General features: G+C 38.0%; 1 protein-coding gene across 3 annotated transcripts in view; it reads left to right on the forward strand.

Annotated features, from left to right (window-relative positions):
- LOC114871774 overlaps window positions 1-5170 on the forward strand; it is a 251681-nt gene extending 246511 nt beyond the window's left edge. For 2 of the 3 annotated variants that reach the window (XM_029178111.2, XM_029178112.2), the window contains one exon: window positions 4183-5144. In XM_029178111.2, coding sequence (XP_029033944.1) covers window positions 4183-4413 — 231 coding nt within the window. In that variant the 3' untranslated portion in view covers window positions 4414-5144. Of the gene's footprint in view, window positions 1-4182 lie in introns of all 3 variants that reach the window. The other variant, XM_029178110.2, reaches the window with a different exon arrangement.
- Window positions 5171-21284: the final 16114 nt, after the last annotated feature.

Below are 21284 nucleotides of genomic sequence, written 5' to 3' on the forward strand. Positions count from 1 at the left end.
CCCATTAATAACTGAAAAGATACAATTTTAGCTCCCTTTAAGTCTATTTTCTAAGAAATCGTGGGCCCTCTTTACGGGCCAAGGCCCACCCTTCCCAGGTGTTTATTATTTTATCCCTCTTTGTGGGTCTTGCGGAGACCACCCTTCCCACTTATTCATTATTTTATCGTTCATTATTGGATACTTTATTAGTTAGTTTTTTAAATAACTGGTAAGAGTGGTTCCCTTGAAGTCCATAAAGGGGGATAAAATAACAAATAACTAGGAAGGATCGTCCCCGCGAGGCTCACAAAGAGGGATAAAATCACAAATTTCATCCCCCTTATCAGTTTATTCAATAAGCTAGGAAAATAAATAAAGTAAATTAAATAAACTCCGAAAGTAAATTAAAGGTACCCTATCAACCGTGACGTTCCATTTCACCATCGCGACGGTCACTGAGACCGCTTACCTTTACTTGAATTATATATTATCTTATTAAAATTTATTTCATTAAAATATTTCATTATGCAATCGTTTATTAACTAAATTATTGTTGTAACTGTTGAAATTTATTGCTTTTATTATTTTTTTTTTTATTAACTATATTGATTAATTATTTTTATTATTGACTATAATTATAATTATTACTACATAGGAATATAATATTTTTATAACTTTTATGCGTAAATATCCTGTAAATTTGTATTAATTACTATCTTTTATACAATATTGAGAACTGATTAATATGTTTTAATTTAAGTTTAATTGTCATGTATATTATGCTTATAATTTATTAAAGATCAAACAGTTATTAAATGTTATATAGATAAATATCTGAGGAAAGAAGTTATGTGAAGTATCTAAATTACTCGGAAAGGAAATTAAATAAATTAAATAATAACTCACTTGCTTTTTTAAAATGATTTATTTACCAAGGCGCATTAAGTGAATACAAGTTTGTCAAACAATTAGTTTAATAATTTTTGATCTTATGCTGATTTTGACTGACTTTTAAAAAAATAGAATCAAAAGGAGTCAAAATTGTATCTTTTCAGCTGTGAGGGCGAGATATGTTAAAAAAGAAACTCGTAAAACTTTCAGGGCTGTCTAGGACCCCCAAAATCATAATCTTTCAATAACAAAGGCATATTCAGTCATTTTGTATCTGTAATCACTACATTCAGTGAAATACAGTCGAGCCTGTCTTCTGTAGAAGAATGTTTTCCAATCCATCGTGGACTTGAATGTTCCACGAAAAAATTGGATCACGTCATGACATTAAATAAATTAACATTTAACGTGAAAATAAGCTTACTTTCGATATCTTCAGTTGTAGTTTGATAAAAATGTCCAATTAAATAAATAACAAAATTTTTGATAAATTTTTTTTTAAATAAAAATTTTAAATTACTCATCATGCATTGAAAAATCAACGGAACTAAAGTATTAATTATCGTTCTATACGTTCAACGAGTGAAATGAAAGTTTAGAAAGTATTTGTTGAAATTGGCGACGAGATAGGTGAACGAAATTCGTGGTCGGTTCGAATATTCGCTAATGAAGCCGCATCGGGCGAGAAACTCGTATGCTACAATTAACACCGGCCAATGTGTAAAATGAGTTATCGTTCTGGGCTTTGACCAGGTCGTTTATGCATCATTATTACTCCGAGCGTTCTATTCAATTATACGGGTAATAATTGGATGCATCGCCATGCTTTTTTTCTGAATCTGAGCCAATGATGTACAGCTATACCAATAATAACGCTCTTAAGCTGTTCATTGAAAGATTTCTCAACTGGAAAGAACCTTTTCTTCTTAATGAAAAAGTGCTGAAGAAGTGTTTATCCTTTGCAGGGCTGGTAATTTGAACTTCACACACTGGTTAACTTGTAATAAATTTTCGTCATCCGTCTTTTAAGCTTTTACATTTTGCAAAATTCCTTACAAAACAACATCCGATTTTCTCTGTTCTCGTTCCAAGCTTCTCCACATATTAAATTTTACTCTTCCGCGGATATCCGACATTCAGCCAACGATACCCTACAAAATTCGTTGTATGAAAAAAAAGGAGAAAAAACGAGCAAGGAGTTAAAAAGCCGAGAGAACGAAAAAATATTCCGCTTGTGAAAAATTGAGAAAAACGAACGAAGAAGGGGAGGTTTCGAAGCGCGTGACAGACAGTCGACGGGGTGGGCGGATGAATCGATATGGATCGCAGAGAGGGATGAAGCTACTTCGAAAAACGAATTCCCGGTGCATCGGTAATTTAAAGGACTACCTGGTCTCGGTGCTCGCGAAAAGTTATTCGAAAGGGTGCGCGCGTGGGGGTGGTCTCCTTTCGGTTGGAATTTAATTTCATTGAAAATCCGACGTCGGTGCTTCGAACGAGAACCAGCCCGAAGAAGAACAGAGAGACAGAAGAGTATAACCGGTGACGTCGTCGGCGTCCTGGGCGTCGTGGCTCGGCTCGTCGGCCCACGTGGCGCACATCCTCGCGCGTAACAACGCACCACCGTAGGAAAATATCGCCAAAAATCGCTCCGGTCTCTCTCTTCTACGCCGGAAATTAAAGATTCAACGAGCCGAGGGTAATTTCGGGGACGTGGAACAAGATGGAGAAGAGAAGGAAAAAGGACGTGAAGGTATAGGAAGGTGAGAGAGAAAGTTTAACCATGGCGATGCTGGTGAGGGTTCACGAGAAGGGAGAAGAAAGAGAGAAAATGATACGAGGGATGAAAATGGAAATCGATGCGCCGCGCCGTGGTAGGAACGCGAGGACGAGTTACATTCGACGTCGTTAAGTCGAAACCGAGGGAAAACGGATCCCCGAAGAAAATGTCCGCTTTTCTCTCACTCCTTACACGAAATGGAAAAACTTTGCAAGGGAAACGAACCCCGTTTCTTCCAGTTAATGCGCACTGCTGACCTTGAAAGAGATTTAATTATTCGTCGAGACTCGAACAGGGACTGAATTAAAATTGTACCTATTAAAGGGCTGGAAATTCACGATACGCCCCTTCAACGCGGTTTAATTCCGCTTCACGGCTTAAAGGATACACGTAACTTTCGTTGTTTAATCCTTGATAAAAATGTTGGTTCTTTTTTATCATTCCTTTGTTTTGTAACATCAGCCGAGGATTTGTATTTTTTCGCAATCGGGGGATGAACGGAAATAGGAATGCAACTAGAAGAAGAAAGGAGGACGTTGGAAAACAAGTTCCTTCGGGGTAACAAAGTGTGCTGCAGGCTGTTTTATAAGCGCGAAGAAGTGGTTCGTGAACAAAGAGATCCTGTTATTGTTAATTTAGTATAATTTCCCGTGCGATGGTCGGCTTAAATGCAACGATACTCGCGGAAAAATTAGCACTTGTTATCTGAAATAACCAGCCCAGGGTTGAGCGGAATTGCGAAAGGGTAGAACAAAAGATGGCAAACTTTCAGGCCACTGAACAATATTCTAACGTGATTTTATTGCTGATTACAAAAGAAATACCCTGTACCTTTTGTTATCGTTTTGCTTAATTAAATCATTGCGGATAATGTCAAATTCGTCCTCAAATACTTTATACGATTTGAATTTTCAGATTTTAATTAAATGGCTGCCGAACAATTGATGAAAAGGGTGGCCCTAGAAATATACCGTCGAACGAAGTTAATTAAAATGTAAATGTATGTTTAAATAATTAGTTAATCAATTAGTCGATCAATTTGTTATTTCTCTTCTGGTCTCTCGAATTTTCCAACTTTACATTTTCAATCGGAGTTCGCTGTATTGCTAGAAGACGTGGTTCGAGTATTTCACGTAAAATCAACACACATTTCATTTAATATTAATATTGGCTGCAGAGTTCAATTTATATACCTTATACTCGAGTACGGCTTGCAAATTGATCAGAAAATGTGTTAGGTATAATAAGCCTTCTTGGAACATTAATAAACTTGTAAATTCAAATTGAAATAATTTTAACGTATGGGATACGTTTCTTTCATATAAAACGGATATAAAAAATGGGCTGACATTTATCGTAAATATTGTAGGTAAAGCGTAGTGGCGCTTGTGCCCTTTAAAGTATATCTTACAGTGGCACACCCAAGACCTCGATGCAACAATATTTTTCCTGCCCATATTTCATCCCTTTAATCCAAGATGCTGCTGGTAGAAATTCCTGATAACAAACTCGGGTGCTTTGTCTTTCAGGAGGAGTGCGCCTCGATGTTACAGGATCTCAGCGACAAGATCAACAACAAGCACCACGAGGTGCACACGCACCCTTTGCTCTCGATCTTCAAGATGGCGGAGGTCGAGGTCAAGCTACCATACAGCAACGAGGTCGGTGGTCTCTTGAGATCGTCGAGTTTCCTACTCGTCGCAATCCTTCCGCTGCTCAGTCTGCTTCGATCGTCGTCGACGTGTCTGCTCGGCTCGTGACACGGGCCGCAGGTCACCGGCATCGTCTGTCGAGAACCCTGCAACTTCTCGAACGCCTAGTAAACACATACACCCACACGTACACGTACACACACACGCACTCGCGCTCAGGCACACGTACACATACAGACGCGCGCAGGCACACACGAACTTCGCGAGCCATCACGAGATCGAACATGTCTCGCGAGTATTCTCTCGAACCGGCGAGAATCTCACGGCCTCTGAAGGCACGGATCAACGAACGACAGTCGAAGTCGCGGATAAAACGAACGGGGCTCTAATGTTCGTGCCTCGTGGATCAAAGATGTAGAGAAAATAGATCGTTACCGCGATCGAGGATCCCGTGCAGCCAATGAATACGATGATGGTACACCTCCGGGCAACGTCGACTTCTCTTGCCTGTTGAAAGGCAAAGATACACTTAGAGTGGCGGAAAAGAGAGCTTTTCATTTATCTATTATTAGTCGTGGAAAACATAGCGTATATGGAGCAGTCCCATGTCTAACGTAGAATGATGAGAGGTACCTTAACCTAGGGTAGTTTACCTTGCCCACACGTGTACACTGTCACTGTTTAGTGAAGAGTGGATAAATCGAGGTATAATTTTATTCTTTTTCAAGTATTTTCTTCGCAATTAACATATTCTGCTATACAAGGCGTTAAAAAATTCCCTGAAGACCTCTACACCGTTGGATAGATCACGAAAAATCGAAGCGAAAAGTCCTGTAGCATTTTTCGATGGGATCAGTAGTTTAGCCACATTTCGTTGTTGAAAATTGACCAATCAGCGCGCAGCTTGAGTGGCAAGACTCTCGGCGCATGCGTGATCGTGACGCTCAGCAGCGCGGCTCGTCGGTGGCAGAGGGGACTAATCTCCTACTCCGCGGGTCTTGCCATTCAAGCTGCGCGCTGATTGGTCAATTTTCAACAACGAAATGTGGCTAAACTACTGATCCCATCGAAAAATGCTGCAGGACTTTTCGCTTCGATTTTTCCTGATCTATCCAACGGTGTAGAGGTCTTCAGGGAAGTTTTTAACATCCTATATATTCTGAAATTCAAATGTCTAGAATACTGTAGGAAGGCAAGCTTCCTCGTTATTCGTTCGTCGATATCGTTTTGTTTCAATAGCCAATCGTCCGTTTTATTTCGATTCGGTTTCTCGCGTTAGAGGATACAGGTTCAAGGATTTTTACCACTGTGACGGCAACAAAACGGCTACGTGGCTAATAGTAAGGAGAATCTCATATGCAGGGAACGTGGATGGATCCAAACACGTGGGCTACTCGTTCCTGGGATCAGCTACGATATTACGGTCAACGATCTCTCTCGTTCGGTCATTAGAATCGTCGCGACGTTTCCGGTAACCATACACGAAAGAGTTTCGTTCGATAACTGGCGTTGGCCTCGTTTTGTCGAGGAAACATATTGGAAATAGTTTTGTCGGATCCCCGGATACGAGGTCGCTCTCGGTTCGAACGTTTGCATTTTTTCGATTATCTCTGAGCCTGTAAACGATATCGCACAGCGATCGACATGCTGCTGAAAATTGGAAACACTGGTACCTTTCACATTGCTCGTTGATGTAGTATTTGTTAATTTTTATGTCCTTTTCTTTCTCTTTCCCTTCTTTTTTTGTAGCTATCAGTACATCGATTGATAGTAGCAGCAACAAAATCTCAAAAATCAATAACAATTTTCTAGCCAGTTAAAATTCCTCTGGATTTAAATTCTTTTTTTTTTCTTTATTCAACTTGGGTATGATATACGACAAAAAGTTTAATTTGAAGCAAAAACTTGGAATCGATTGAAGGAGGTGGAGCCAAGGCGAATACCGAGGGGTCCTCGATCGCGTGGAACGTCTAAGCGTGTATAAAAAAAGCATCGTAGAGAAAGTCTGTAAATGACAACCGCTAATTTATTGTATAATTAATAAGCTAGCAAAGCGAACGCTCCTCCTGTATCGGACCATTAGGTGTTTGTTAAAGTTTCAGAGGTAAATCTAACCGGGCGTTTCAAGCATCCCAAGAGGCTCTCGAGTGTGTGTTGTATAATAGATAAAACTGTAGATTGTTAAATAAAATTGTAACTGAAGGAATTAACGTAACGTTATCGAAAGAATAACGGGTGTCTCTTACGCTAATTAGAGAATTTTATAAACGAATCGTCGGCTAAATCGATTCTCAAGACGAGCCGACACACGAAAATTCCATTCGTACGACGATCTGGTCTGCCATCGCATTGACCTATTCCCCTTATGTAGGCTGATAACGTTGGTAATCGTCGATAAATATGATTTCTCAAGATACGGTCAGGATATTTGATCAAAATTGTAATTATCTTTTATATATGACACCAGTTTTATTCAGATATTACGTACGATCATTTATCGTATACACTCGCTAATCCCAATGCATGTACAATAAAAGTTGTATAGCTACCCGAAAATCGGAACCAAAACCGGGCAGTTGTAAGCGGTGATGTGTTTTCGGTTCTTAGAAACGGTTCGAGTCCAGCGTTTGAATGTTGCTGAACTTAAAGAAACACAAAGAACAAAAGATAAAGAGATCCAAGAATCAGAAGAACCGAGAAAAACATATTGATGAGACAATACTAATTCAACTTTTTTTTTATTTTTTAGTTTTGTTAGATGAAACTTTTACCAATATAATTGTGAGATTCTTCTGATTAAAATAAGACCAAACACAATATAATATGAAATGTATTTGCTTATTTAACGAGTGATTTTCTTTCACCTATTTAATACCTAAATGTGATCTGAAGTACTTTCCCTTTTTAAGGTAATGAATAAAAATGCTTCAAATTATATCGTGTTTGATCTTGTTTTATCCAGAAAAAACTCACTGTTGTATTTCACTGGCGATATTTATTTACTTTAATCGCAACGTGAAATATAAGCGAAGTTTACAAGACAATATTCGTCGCAATACTCTCGTCCTAAGATGGTTCGGAAAAATCTCAGCGCGGAGGGAAAAGTGTTGGATATTTTATAGGTAGGAGTTATTGTCGATCCAGTAGTCGGTGAGGGATGAGGTCATGAGGTCAAGATTTGAAGATGACCTCAAGATGTTTGTTAGAGGTTGACTCATAATAATGCGAAAGCCAGAGTGGATAATTGGATATACAACATCACAATTGCATTAGTAAAAGTTTCATTGAAAATAAAAATCAGCAAGTGATGTAAGTTCGCAAATTTAAATACAATTTATTCAAAAATTTGAAACAATACAGAAAAATGTGTACTCGGCGTGTCCTGCTCAAATGAGAAAACAGCAGTAGATATGATAAAAGGAATAGAAAACAGAATGTGCAAAACAGAAATTGACATATGCACTATCCGGCCTTGATTTTCGAACTGACGATGTAACAATCGAGATCGAGCGTTCTGGTTGAAGGCTCTCCTGTGGAAACAGAGAAACAGAAGAAAAACACTGCCTCAGGCCTTCTTCGCATCGTTGAATACCAACAAAAAGTTTTGTTGTTGTATTAGTATTGTCGCGTCGATATTCCATTTCAGATCAGGTTACACGATTCGCCTGTCTAGTTTCGCAGTTCTTCAAGGGAAATCTCCCTAAGTGGCAAGGGTGGTTACCGGCTACCAGGTACAGTATTGCCTCGAAATAAGCAAGTGGTCTCCGACTCAAAATATGCAATTCGCTATCCCCTCTTCTTTATTTGAAGTCGCCCGCAGAGCGAGACGCTTAATGCCAGAATGAGAAAAGAAGTCATCTTCTATTCTTCTTAAAAAAATAGATTCTCATGTTCGGCTGATTATTTTATAGAATGCCGCTCGGTCCCGATTCGAGAACAAAGTCAAGCCGAATTCTAACTGTTCGGTCTCGAGGGGTTGCTTATTTCGAGGCAATACTGTAGTTATCCAATAAATCTGCTCGGGTACTTATCCAACTTTTATTGTATAGATAAAATAATCTTGAAACATTGCATTTACCGACGATCATCCATATTTGTGGTGTCATATGCAAATTGCAATCCTCTTGAGGGGGATGAACACGGAGAAGGGGTTATTCCTGTGGAATTCTATAGACACCAGTGTTTGATAGGAAGCTGACGAAATCATAAATTGAAAGAATTCATAAAATACACGTCTGTGTCTAAAATACATACGTACCATATATCATATACCTGAAAGGGTTAATCATGTTTGACCCCGTGACAAAATAGAACACGTGTATCGATACTGTCGTGTCGGAGGTTCAATCATTTCGCCGACGTTTCGAGGATGCCACACGTGTTCTCGTGTACGTGTACGTGTACGTTTACTTGTGTACGAGACACCCGCTTTAAAAGGGTCGATTTATCAGCGGAAAGGAGAAAGAAACGAAAAACCGTAGAAACTTCTAAACAGCAGCCCGGATCCGTGACGTTTACAAACGACAGAGAAACACACGACCTCAAATTATTCAGCGGTAACGCCTCGTTCCGCTCGTCGGCTGGATTATAATCTCGACCACGGCTGCTATTACGCGCGAAGAATTGTCAGTTTTACAAATTCTATCCAACCAATAACGCGAACCGTTGTCATTTTAATAAGGAACTCGATAGGTTTCATTTATATATATAATTTCAATTAAAATTAAATTAAGAGAGAGACCATTCCATTTGAAGATTTTATGGACATTAATTTGTTATTTCGGATTTTCTATAATTGTTAAATTTCTAATTTTGTACGAGTATCGAATATTCAGCATTTACTTTAGACTTCAGAACGTTGAATTCAAAGGTTCTTCGCGTTACTTCAAAGAATTCGAGCAGGCTTTAGAATATTTCCGTGTCGAGCCGGAAGTCAAAAACGAGTTCAAGCATGGAGAAAAAAAAAAGGAAGGGACTAAACGAGACAGCGAGCGTTCTTCGTGTGTGACATATTCCACGAATACGTGTTACTCGTTAGTAACGAGTAGTCATGGATAAAAAGCGAGAAGAGAAGCAGTCGTGGAACGGAAAGAAGCCGACTAGGCGGTTCGCCGAGGATGAAAAGGACGCGTGTCGTCGACGATCCGATTAGGAGAGATTCGTCAATTTAGGAGAATTAATTGTGCGCATGCATGCGCGAATCAATTCGTGTAAAAATATGCGGCAGGGGTGTTTCAACGTGATTCTGGCTCATGTTTGTTTAAAAAACAAGAGAAAAAGAGAACGTATCTATTAACATTTTGATTCTAATTACCAAAGAATCCAAAGGATCTACCAAAAATGTTGATGATTAGCAAAAGTAAAAATTATATAAAAATTAGGTATACTCTCAAATCGATAAAAACTTCATCAATTATTTATTTATTTTTTTTTTCAGTGTATACTTTCAAGTATCTAGTAAAGTTATTTATAATCCAGTAAGATCATTCCACGTGAAATGCTTGACACACTTGCATTAATGAAAATTTATACATCTCCCAAATGTGACGGTCAATACTTTATTTTTAACATATCAAATCGAGTGCATATCAAATTTATTATAGCACAGAATAAATTGAAAAATCTGGCAAATTAAATGCTTTAATTACTCGAGCATTTTTCGTGAACAAGAAACGTCGAAAGGACCACTTTTGAAAATGCTTGTAAACTCGTCCCTGTAATTAGTAGAATTTCGAGAAAAGTGGGACGAACGTGAGCCAGATCGAAAGTACGTGACGTGGCTATCGGCAAAGCAATAATGTATAAAGTTTACGATCCACGGGCACGTCGCTCAAAAAAGAAAGAGGGAGGGCGTATAGCCAGTACGAAATGTATAAATGTCACGTTATACATAACACGCACGTAGAAGAACCGTATTATAAATGTAACGCGCATATATATACATACATATATATATGTTAATTCGCGTGAAAAATCTCGGAGCAATTTCGAGAGAAAGACGTTTATTATCGCGACAAAACGTAAGAGCGATCTCCTGTGAATGCGAGGGACTTGCCGATCGATTTGCACGTGAATTTTCTTTATTTCACGAAGCACGGAAGATTTTTTACAACCATCAGTAATTTAAACGTCTATCGCACAGAATCGTTGGATATCGTTTCTGTGGAACGAATGCACAAATATTTAATGAAATATTAAACGAATGAAAATTGCATCAAACACGCACACGTTTGTGATCAGTTTTAATTTCATTTGTAATTTATATTGGGCACAAATATCTATAGATATATAGGACGGTTTAAAAGGGATTATTAATGAAATTTCATTACATTTTTGGATAGCATTAAAGTTACTGTACAAATTTAAATTTACTGTTTGCCGCATTAAGCATTGATTACTTCTACTGCGCCAGTCATACCTTAAGCCTTAAGTGAAAGTATCCGCGTATATTGCGGCGTGTTATGAATGCAATTATTCTGCTTTGCAAAATTAACGCTTTATCTACCGGAAGCCTATTAATAGGCTGTTGAAGAGAGACCAATTAATAATCTTTTGATTATTACAAATTCACGTATAACTCAGTTGAAATGATGAAAGTTATATGTACTTCAATTAAGAGGAAATTGAAAAGAAAAGTTATATCTTTTAATCTTTAGTTATTGTTAATTATAAGGTGGTAGTGCGTGTCTATTTTATTTATAGCCGGTGAATAATGCGTTAATATAAAATATTAATGCTAATTAACATTTTCTTCATTTTACGCACATTTTATTATTCCGTGCTTCGTGAAAATCGGAAAAGAAAAATTTGATCACGATATTTTGTGGAAACTTGCGATTAAGTGGAACGAATGAATGAGTTGTTTCTTCCAATGAGTTGCGGTCCTGGGTCTTCGTATGGCTGTCTGATTCTACTTGCCACGGTTCACTGTTAAAACCTCTACGAAAATGTTAAGACTTAAAAGAAAATTGTTAAAACATATCTGTATACAAAAGTTACTCGTTCAATTCGCACCTTATAAAAATGAATTAACTTAGGTTCGCTGTTAGTATCAAGATCCGTATAAAAATAGATCACGCCAAGCGTTGTTTTCAAAGAAAAATGTAAAACGCGCTGGAAAATAACTTTTCAAAGCGTACGCCAAGCGTAAACAGCACGAAATATTTATGTATATTTAATCGTCTCGAAATCCGAGGCGGAGTACAGAGAAACAATCCGCAAAAAACACGGTGATTCCAATTGAACATATCAAGGCCTCTTAGAAGTGGCTAGCCAATATAAGCGGTTTTACTCTGGTTTCACGTAGATTCAGTTTTTTGATGGCTTTTCTTTTTAATGTGAGAGACACGAGGAATACAACAAAAGTGGCACGTTCGCGCTCTGTTGCCATTGTCTATATAAAATCATTTCTTTAATCGCTTTATCTCTTTAAAAAAGAATCGAATAAAATTCGGTTCTAGTCCTAGCTAAATCACTCACGATATTATCGACCGTGTTCGTTGCGAAAGTCCCTCTTGTCCCCGAATATCGCAACGCTAGTCCCTCTAGATATCTAGGGGGAAAGCTCTAAGAACGGAAATACCTAGGCCATGGCAACACTGCACAGGCACATCGACGCCAATCGCTACGTAAAAAGAAAGAAATGTATATTTACGAACCGATTAAACGCGAGACGAGACCGTTGAAAAGTGGCGGGGGTCAGAAATCGATTTTCCAACGCAAATGTTGCGTGGACCTCTCGTATTCGATTCCCTAGCTAGTAAGTAAGCTCATTGAAAGCGTTCCTGTTTTATCGACACAGAGAAACGTATCGTCGCTCAATATTCCCCTGCTATAGTGACTAGTTTTGTCGAAAACTACCTCATTCCTGGTACCCTGAGAGAATTCCCGGTACCGACTGAACTGTGCTCGATCCTCGAGTGCGATTTTTATTACCAAATAATCGTTGTACCGTCTGATGTTACACTCTGTTTTTACTGGAGTTTTATTTATTCATCATTGTATCCATTATAAACAGTATAGTTGAATTACCTTTTCTGGTGCAAACACTTTGTATGGGATGTTGAAAAAAAGTTGTGTTCGTACCTAAAGAACGCTGATTTTTTTTAACACCCTGTATACATTTCATGAGCTTTTTGTATAGAATGATGGCGACACTTGTGAATCAATGAGTGGAGATGATGATTCTTCGGATTTCTTAGTCGGTAAAACAGAACGACAGCTCAACCACTCCGACTAACACACTTAACTATTACGTACTGACACGCGCAATTATACATATTACCCAGTGCGTGTGTATAAATAACACACACATATATATATATATATATATATATATACATATATTTTATTACTTGAAACGCACTCTGACCCCAGCCACGCATGTACCATAAAATATAAGACTACGCAGTGACTACAGATACAAGAAGACTGGATATGCTTTGTTTTCGAGGGGTCATGATTTAAGGGGTCCCAAACACCCTCAGATGAGATTAGGTTTGCATGCCTCTTTTACCGCACCTAGACGAACATTTGAAAAGAGTATTCAATAACTGTTAGATCTTTAATAAATTAAAAACATAATATACGTGAAAATCAAACTTAAATTAAAACACAATAATTACTTTTCAATATGAGAAGTTTGACCTAGAAGGAGATGCGAGCTCCCTCGTCTTGTAGCAATCGCCAAGGGATGCGGATCAACCTATCAAACATACACCTACTTCTAATTTCCTTTCGGAGTTTATTTAATTTACTTTATTTATTTTTTCGCTTATTAAATAAACTCATCAAAGAGTAATGAAATTTATGATTTCATCCCGCCCCTGGGCCTCGGCCGACCACCCCTTTTATTTATTATTTTATCCATCCTTGTGAGCCCTGTGACACTTTTTCAAGTTATTTATTACTTTATCCCTCCTTATGAGCACAAGCCCACCCTTTTCAGTAATTAATTATTTTATCTCTCTTTATGGGTCAAACCCACACTACCTAATTATTCATTATTTTATTTACCCTATGGGCTTTACGGAATCCATCCCTCCCACTTATTTATTATCCTATTCCTCTATATGGACCAAGCCTCCCTTCGCAGTTATTTATTTTTTTCATCCCTGAAAATTTTCATCCCTTAATTTCTTTATATCCCTGCATCCCTTAAATCCCTGAATTCTTTATATCCCTGTCTCCATTACATCTCTTCATTCCTTACATCCCTGCATCCATTACATTTCTATATCTCTTACATCTCTACATCCCTTACCTCTCTGCCACCATGGCATCCCAGCAGTGCGCCCTTTGACGGTAAAAAAAGGAACTGAATTTATTTAAAATCGCAGGCCCTCTAGAGGCAAAAATTTGAATTAAATCACACATGTCGAAACAGCGCCCTCTGGTGGTAAAAAGGGAACTAAATTTGTGCAAAATCGCAAGCCCTCTAGCGGCAAAAATTTCAACTAAATTTCGCAGGTTGAAATTGTGCCCCCTGGCGTTGAAAATGAAAACCGAAAAGCGTCGGTACGATTTTTTGCTGTCTGGTGCAGGGATGTAAGGGATACACGGATGTAAGAGATGCAAGAATATAAAAAATGTAGGAATGTAAGGTATGCAGGTATATAAAGAAAGCAAGGATGTAATGGATGCAGGGACGTAAGAAATGCTGATAGAGTTTCACTTCGCTCTAGATCCTACGGTTAACAACGGTACCGCAGCCAGCTATTTGTACTCGAACCTGTGTCTGCAGATTATTTTCTTTTTTACGTGGGGAAATCTTGCATAAGACCCCGCACCTGGTGAAGTGTCTGATTCCTATTGACTAAAACCCCACGGCGACCGACACTGGCGCTAAAGAAGGGCTCCGCAACCTTATGTGTATTACTCCGGAACCCAGCGCGCCTGGCACATTAATGCCCATTTTGGGGAGGTTCAAATTGAGACCTTCCCCTGCTGCCTACCCTGTGGCCGACACTGGGGGTCGCACCCGGTGTCAGCTTCTACTCGGGTCGCGTGCAAAGACGTCTGGAGCCCCCACTGGACAACCACTGGTTTTGTTGGTGGAACCGTCGTATCTACTGTCGAGAGAAGGGCTGAATCACCCTCCCCTTGCTGCTTCTCTTGTTGCTGTAATAGGGCAAGGTTGAGCTCGAGACACTAACTGACAATGAGCAATGGGGTACAGTCTTTGGTATCGAAGCAATCTGCTATTACCATCAATGTACGTTAAACTGTTGCAGTGCGAAGTATTTCACATTTTTATACTAGGATAGAGCAGATGGCGTTCGTTCTTAAAGCACAAATTTAAAACCCTTTGAAAACAAAGTCATATCTAGTCTTGTTGGATCTGTAGTCACTGGACTACGTAATATAAAGTTAAGTAGCGCACCGTTCAAGATGCTTGATCTTTTCTAAACGACTTTACGTAAATCCTCGAGAAAAATCATGCCAAGTTTAATATGGACCTCTCGTCTCGTAAGCAAATCAAGGAAAATTCAAATTTAATTCCTCTGTTTTTCTTCTATAGAAGTTTTTAATTCACAACCTGAATTATTAAGTGTATGCAAGAAAATTTGTTAGTTTGATAAGAAAATGATTAAAGTTTCAAGTGGTTGGGTTGCTTCACCACGTGCGATGAGCCGCAACGACGCTTTTCCTTTCCCCGTGAATATTTAACGAACGAAATGCTTACGAGACGCCTTTTAGAGGAGATCGTTTTAGAAGACGCAAAAGTGGAACGTCGCTTTCAGTAGAACCCCCTCCGTTCGCACGCAAAATAGAGAAAATAGAGGAAAGGATAATAAAAACAGCGTGAAGGGGACACGGTTCTAACTCCTCGCAGAATACTCAAAAAACGTTTACGAACGAATATAACCATGTGTATGAGTGCGTGTAAGCGTATCTATGTGTGTGTGCCCAGAAACTGTACGACCGCTTCTTGCTTCAAATATCCCGAAGGCAAACAGCCGAATAAGCAATCCTAACGCGATTGATGTTTCCAACTGGAAAAGTTATTTAATTTCGAATGAAAAAGAAAGCAACGAAAGTGTGAAATTCGTTTGAATTCCTCGAGTAATCTGCCGAAGCGGACAGCGAACTATAAAGGAATAAAAGCATTTCGATTAGATCCGTTTCGATTGGATTATCCTCGAGAGACCGTCCCGTTGTGAACACTATGATAACGAGAAACGGACTCGAGGTTATCAGTAATCTCTACGGTAATGTCAGCCATTAAAGGTCGGCTATGATACCGAGTAATCAGGACGGAAATGCAGCTGGTGTATCTTGGTTAATCAGAGTTCCGTAGTTGCCGCGCGGTTCGTTTACCAGATCTCTGAACAGATTCATAGATCATGCTGAAACTTTTGAGAATCTATCGATCACAGAGCCATCTGTTCGTAGCTTGAATACCAACAGAATAATTGAAAAGTTGAGAGCGTTGTTTTTGTTTAGTCATGTTTCTGTGTGTGCGAGATGATCCTACGATGGAGGGAAGTGTGAGGCACGTATTAAAAGGAAAGAGGGCGAATAATAGCAGCTGAATGTATAAAAAGATCATAAAAAAAATGAAGTAACACGGAACATCCGTTGGGGTGGTTGAGTCGGGGAACAACCCCTCTCGACTAACTCCCTAGTGCGATACCGATGTAATGTTGATTGTATATACCTATACATAAGTATACATATATACATATATACATATGCATATACATAATATACATATACAGGAATTAGGTATGCGTACCTAAATCAACTAAATAATCGAGGTAACGATCCTCGAGCGTCTATTGTCGTTCCACCAACGAGATCTCCGATTATCTTCGAAGAGATCTCAAGCGACGAGAGGCTCATTCGAGGAGACTAAAGAGGGCCGCTTAGAAAAAAAAAAAAGAATTTCATGAGAAACCATCTTCTGACAATGAGTGGAAAGAAGAACGGTTGAAATATTTAAACGAGACATCGGTGGTGCGGCTGGCAAAGGTGTACGATAGAAATTAAAAGTAATTACAGCGAAGAAAGGGATGGGTGAGAGTGAAAGTGAGAGAGAATGGACGATTGCGAACGAAGAGAGCAAGTACTTGTTATAATATTATTATACGGACAACTAACGAGTTGCCGAGGCGTTGGTAAATAAATACGAACGGGCCCTCTAGGGCCTCTGAAATTATAAAATTGTTGTTGTACTTTATTATCTTTTAACCAACCCTTTTTCGGTAAGGGTGACGAAACCTTGGAACATCCTGTATATTATAAGATGATATCAATAACAAAAGTAAAGCAGTACCACAATGGTCCAGGAAACGGTAATTTGTGGCCAAAATTAACCCTTAAAAAAGTTCAGAAGTATTCCAAGCTATTTTTCATACGAAGAGGAATTATGTGTTAAAGATTTTTATATCAATTATAAAAATTTATTGATATATTTTTAGAATAATAAGATAATGAGGTAATCCAGGTTTTATATTTCAGACTATGATACTTTTCGAAGCACTCTCCAATATGTATCCCTGGCTTGCGGGTTCAAGTATCGCAATAAAATTTTGTTTCTCGTCTTCCTCCTGGTACCTTTCAATTCTAGTCCCACTGCAAATGATGTGTATGTAGTTTTCCATCTAAACCTAGTCGCTGTAATCCTTGTTCAGTATTAGCACCTCCTCGAGGTTTTTCTCCACCTGAAAGTCATCTACTAACTGATCAACTAATAATTAAAAATTAACAAATTAACAAATTTTAGTTAACAAATTGATAGAAATGATCTGGCACAATACTTAACGCCTTAATTGAAAATATGACAGCATTAGCAATGATAAAAATAATAAAATGATTTTCGCCGCAAGATACCGGAATATAAGGGATGTAAGGAATGCAGGAACATACAGAATGTAGGGATGTAAGAAGTGCTGGGATGTAAGGGATGCAGGGATACAAGGGATATGAGGATACAGTGATTTGGGAGTAGTCCCTGCAAGGTCCATGAAAAGAATGAAAAAAATAAATAACTGCAAAGAGAAGCTTTGGTCCATAAAGAGTAGGAATAGGATAAACAATAACTCGGAAGGGTGGTCCTCGCGAGGCCCATAAAGAGAAATAAAATAATAAATAATTAGGAAGCGTGGGTTTGACCCATAAAGGAGGATAAAATAGTAAATAACTGGAAAAAGTGAGGCGGGGCTCATAAGGAAGGATAAAATAATAAATAAAAGGGGTGCTCGGCCGAGGTCCAGAAGAGAGAAATCATAAATTTTCTTTTTCTTTTTCTTTGATGAGCTTGTTAATAAGCGTAAAAAATAAATAAAGTAAATTAAATAAACTCCGAAGAAAAATTAGAAGTATTGTATGTATCTTTGATAGGTTGATCCGCACCCCTCGGCGGTCGCTATAAGACTGAATAGGTCGCACCTCGTTCTAGATTAAACTTCTCATATTGGGAAGTAATTACTGCATATTCTGTTTGTAATTTATTAAAGATCAAACAATTATTTTATATATAAATAATTGAGAAATGAAGTTAAGTACATTGAATAACAAAAATGATAGAAGAATTTAAGACAGTTAAATAAATAGCTAAGAAAAGAAATTACGAGCATTAAATAAATAACTCAGAAATGAAATTGGGTAAATTAAATAATAACTCAGTTGCTTTTTTCAAATGATTTATTTACCAAAGTGCATGAAGTGAATACAAGTTTGTCAAACAATTACAATAATAATTGTTCAGTTTTGTGCTGCTTTTGACTGATTTAGACAAAAAATAGAATCAAAGGGAGTGAAAATTGGGTCTTTTCAGATGTCAGTCAGAGTAACTGATCTCTGCATGCAGATTTAATTTAATTTGATTTAATTTTTCCCTCTTTTTGTCAAATTAATTGACGTGAGGGTGGCAATCAGGGGGTCATGCAGATCTAATCTCATCTGGGGGTGTCTGGAACCCCCTAAATCATGACTCCTCGAAAACAAAGGCATGTCCAATCTTCTACATCTGTAGTCACTGCTCGGCGTGTCTCGGCGGTGGTAGAGGAGGCTAGTCTCCTACTCCGCGGGTCTTGCCACTCAAGCTGCGCGCTAATTGGTCAATTTTTCAATTTTCAACAACAAAATGTGGCTAAACTACTGATCCCATCGAAAAATGCTACAGAACTTTTCGCTTCAATTTTTCGTGATTTATCCAACGGTGTAGAGGTCTTCAGGGAATTTTTCAACACCCTGTATAACAGCATAGTAAAAACCTATATTTTGAAGTACTATAAAAAGTAATTAAAATAATTACTTTCACATAAAATTTCATGATTCTAACTACATAATATTATATCTGATCAAAAAATTATCTACGAAAGGAAAGGTGTGCGAATTTCAAAGCTCTAATAAGTGGTTAATACGTTCTAAAATAAAATGTCATTATAAAATTGAAGTTGAGAAATTACCGCTTTCCGAACCACTGCACAGTGGGCCAGAAGTCCACTATGATTGGCCAAAATGCAATTTTTTGAACTTACATGAAATCAAACATGTGTGATATTATATATTTATACACAGGATAGTAATAATGACGGTAGTACAACGGAAGAGGTTGCTGAAGAAAATACTGGATTTGATACGTTTAATCAGCTACTTGATATCATAGAGTTATCTGATGAAGAAACTTTTTATAATTACCAGTTTGAAAATTCAGGATAAACTATTTTCATATTAATTTATTTTTATGTCAATTTGTGATTAAGATATAATAAGAAAAAAACAAACATAAAATATAAAAAACCAACAAAAAACAGATAAAAAAACAAAAAACCGCAAAAAAAAATCATTAATAATAATAGTAATAATATTAATAATACTAGATGTTTCATGTTGAATTAAAAAATTTTTAATCCAGCAAAGTCTAAATAATCGTTCGCCATATTGGATTAACCATTTTAGAATATTTAATACATATTCGTTTCTAGCATCCTCGAAAACCCCTATATGCCACGTTTAGAATATATCCAATAATTTTTAAAAATAATTCTCAGCCATATTAGGTTCGCCATTTTGAAATTTTGACTTCAGAATTAGAATCAACAATCCAAAAAACTATATATATAGTTATAATTATAATTTCGTACATTTGAAGTGGGTTTATTACTTTTGGCCACGGAACTAAATCTCCTGGCCCACTGTGCACTGTGAGTGTACACAATCACGGATAGTTCTAGTTGATCGTGAACAAACATTAGTGGTCGTCGTAGAACTTATGAACCGAGCAGTAGAAGCATAACCTGGTAGCATCCCTCTTACCATTGTATTTGATGCGACCTCACGACTAGGCCAGCTTAACCCCACTTACCCCTCGGCTGCTTGCTGAGCGAAGAGAGGATTTAAAAGTATATTTCCAGCTACGAACATCAGCTGCTGGCACCCTGGCACGTTTAAGCGTGCGAACTGTCAAAACACTCGCATCGTCGAATAATTGGATTCGAGGGGGTTAGACGAGCGACGAGCACGTTTGCTCGCCGGTTTCCTTCTTCTTACACCCTATGCGTGGCATTATTCAATTGCATTTCTTGACAAGCTAAACAAACATAAAGAACCCTTACTTTTTTTTCCCCCCGCCGTCAATCGTAGTAGATCACTTCAAAGGGACGATAATTAAGCTTCGCTTTAAAGGCGATTAGAGAGGGTGACTAATCAGAATGTTTGCTAGTTCATTAAACGGAATAATCGTGTGACCTGGTCCTCTGTAGAATTTTCTATTAGAATAGATAACGATTTTTCACCTAACACGATCACACGGAGTAGACACATTTTATAATTACGGATTTTTTCAAAGAGCCCACGGAAGCTGTTCTCTGTTTACGGCCGCGTCGCGCGGCAAATGGAGCAGACGGAAGTGAAACAAAGTCGCGGTGAACACGATACACGAGTTAAAAATATGTTTTTTTGATTCACCATTTTCGAATCGTGATTCACCTTTCGAGAATGGACTATTTTTGACACTACCTCTAGGAAATCGAACGTCATACCAACAGTATTTTTAAATTAAAAATTGCCTAAGAATAATTAAAAAGGTCCTAACTGAATTACCTATAGTTTTAATTCTAATTAAGGTGATAAGAAAAATAATGATAAAGCAGAGGTTTAATAAGTTTCAATCGCTTGGAAGCTCTCCTAAGACTCTTATTATAAGACTCTATTCTTTCTTTTAAAAGGGAGAAAGACTCTTCCTTCCGACCATTAAACTCTTCTAGAATTGACTTCGATAATCGTTACAGGGGTTGGCCAACGATGCTGCCAATTAATCGCGAACAATCGTTGAAATCTTCGATCCTGCAAGATCGATCGATCGATCGAATTTGCATCGAAAACCTTCTTTGTTTGTGCTTTCGCCTCCAGTGAATCTCATTAAATAGACAGGCTATCGATACTCGCATGTACACTCGGTAGAGTCAATATGTATGCCATAGGCTGGTCTGGCCACGTATGGCTGGGTATATGTGCATCCAATAACACACACATACACGCACACGCTAGTTTGCGCTGTACGGACGCGAAGAATCCACCCACTATACGAGTAAATGAACCAGTTCTTTTATTATAGTAGCAAAGAATGAGCAGAGCCTTCGATAATTTTATTTTATTTTAAAATTTTATTGTCAAATCATCTGTTTGCACTAAATCGTATTATTTCATTATTTGCTCGTTAATGAATCGAATTAAAAGTTGGAGGATACGATAGCGTTGATCCACGCTTCATCAACGTTACTATTTAATCCTTTTATGCCAACGAAATTTTTATTACGATTTTTAGCTGATCCATCGATAAAATGCCGAGTACACAGGTTCCAGAGATTTCAAGAGGCTCGTCCAAGAATACCGGAAGTGTTTGAAAAATCGCGATGATCGTTAACGCTCGAACACCCTGTATAACCGTATAAGTTATACCATGGACGTCCACAACGATGAAAGAGAGTAGGGCTTAATCAGTTAGTCGATAGGCAAATTGGCTTAGAGGC

This window comes from Osmia bicornis, chromosome 13 (assembly GCF_907164935.1).
Source record: "Osmia bicornis bicornis chromosome 13, iOsmBic2.1, whole genome shotgun sequence".
Classification (NCBI taxonomy): Eukaryota; Metazoa; Arthropoda; class Insecta; order Hymenoptera; family Megachilidae; genus Osmia; species Osmia bicornis.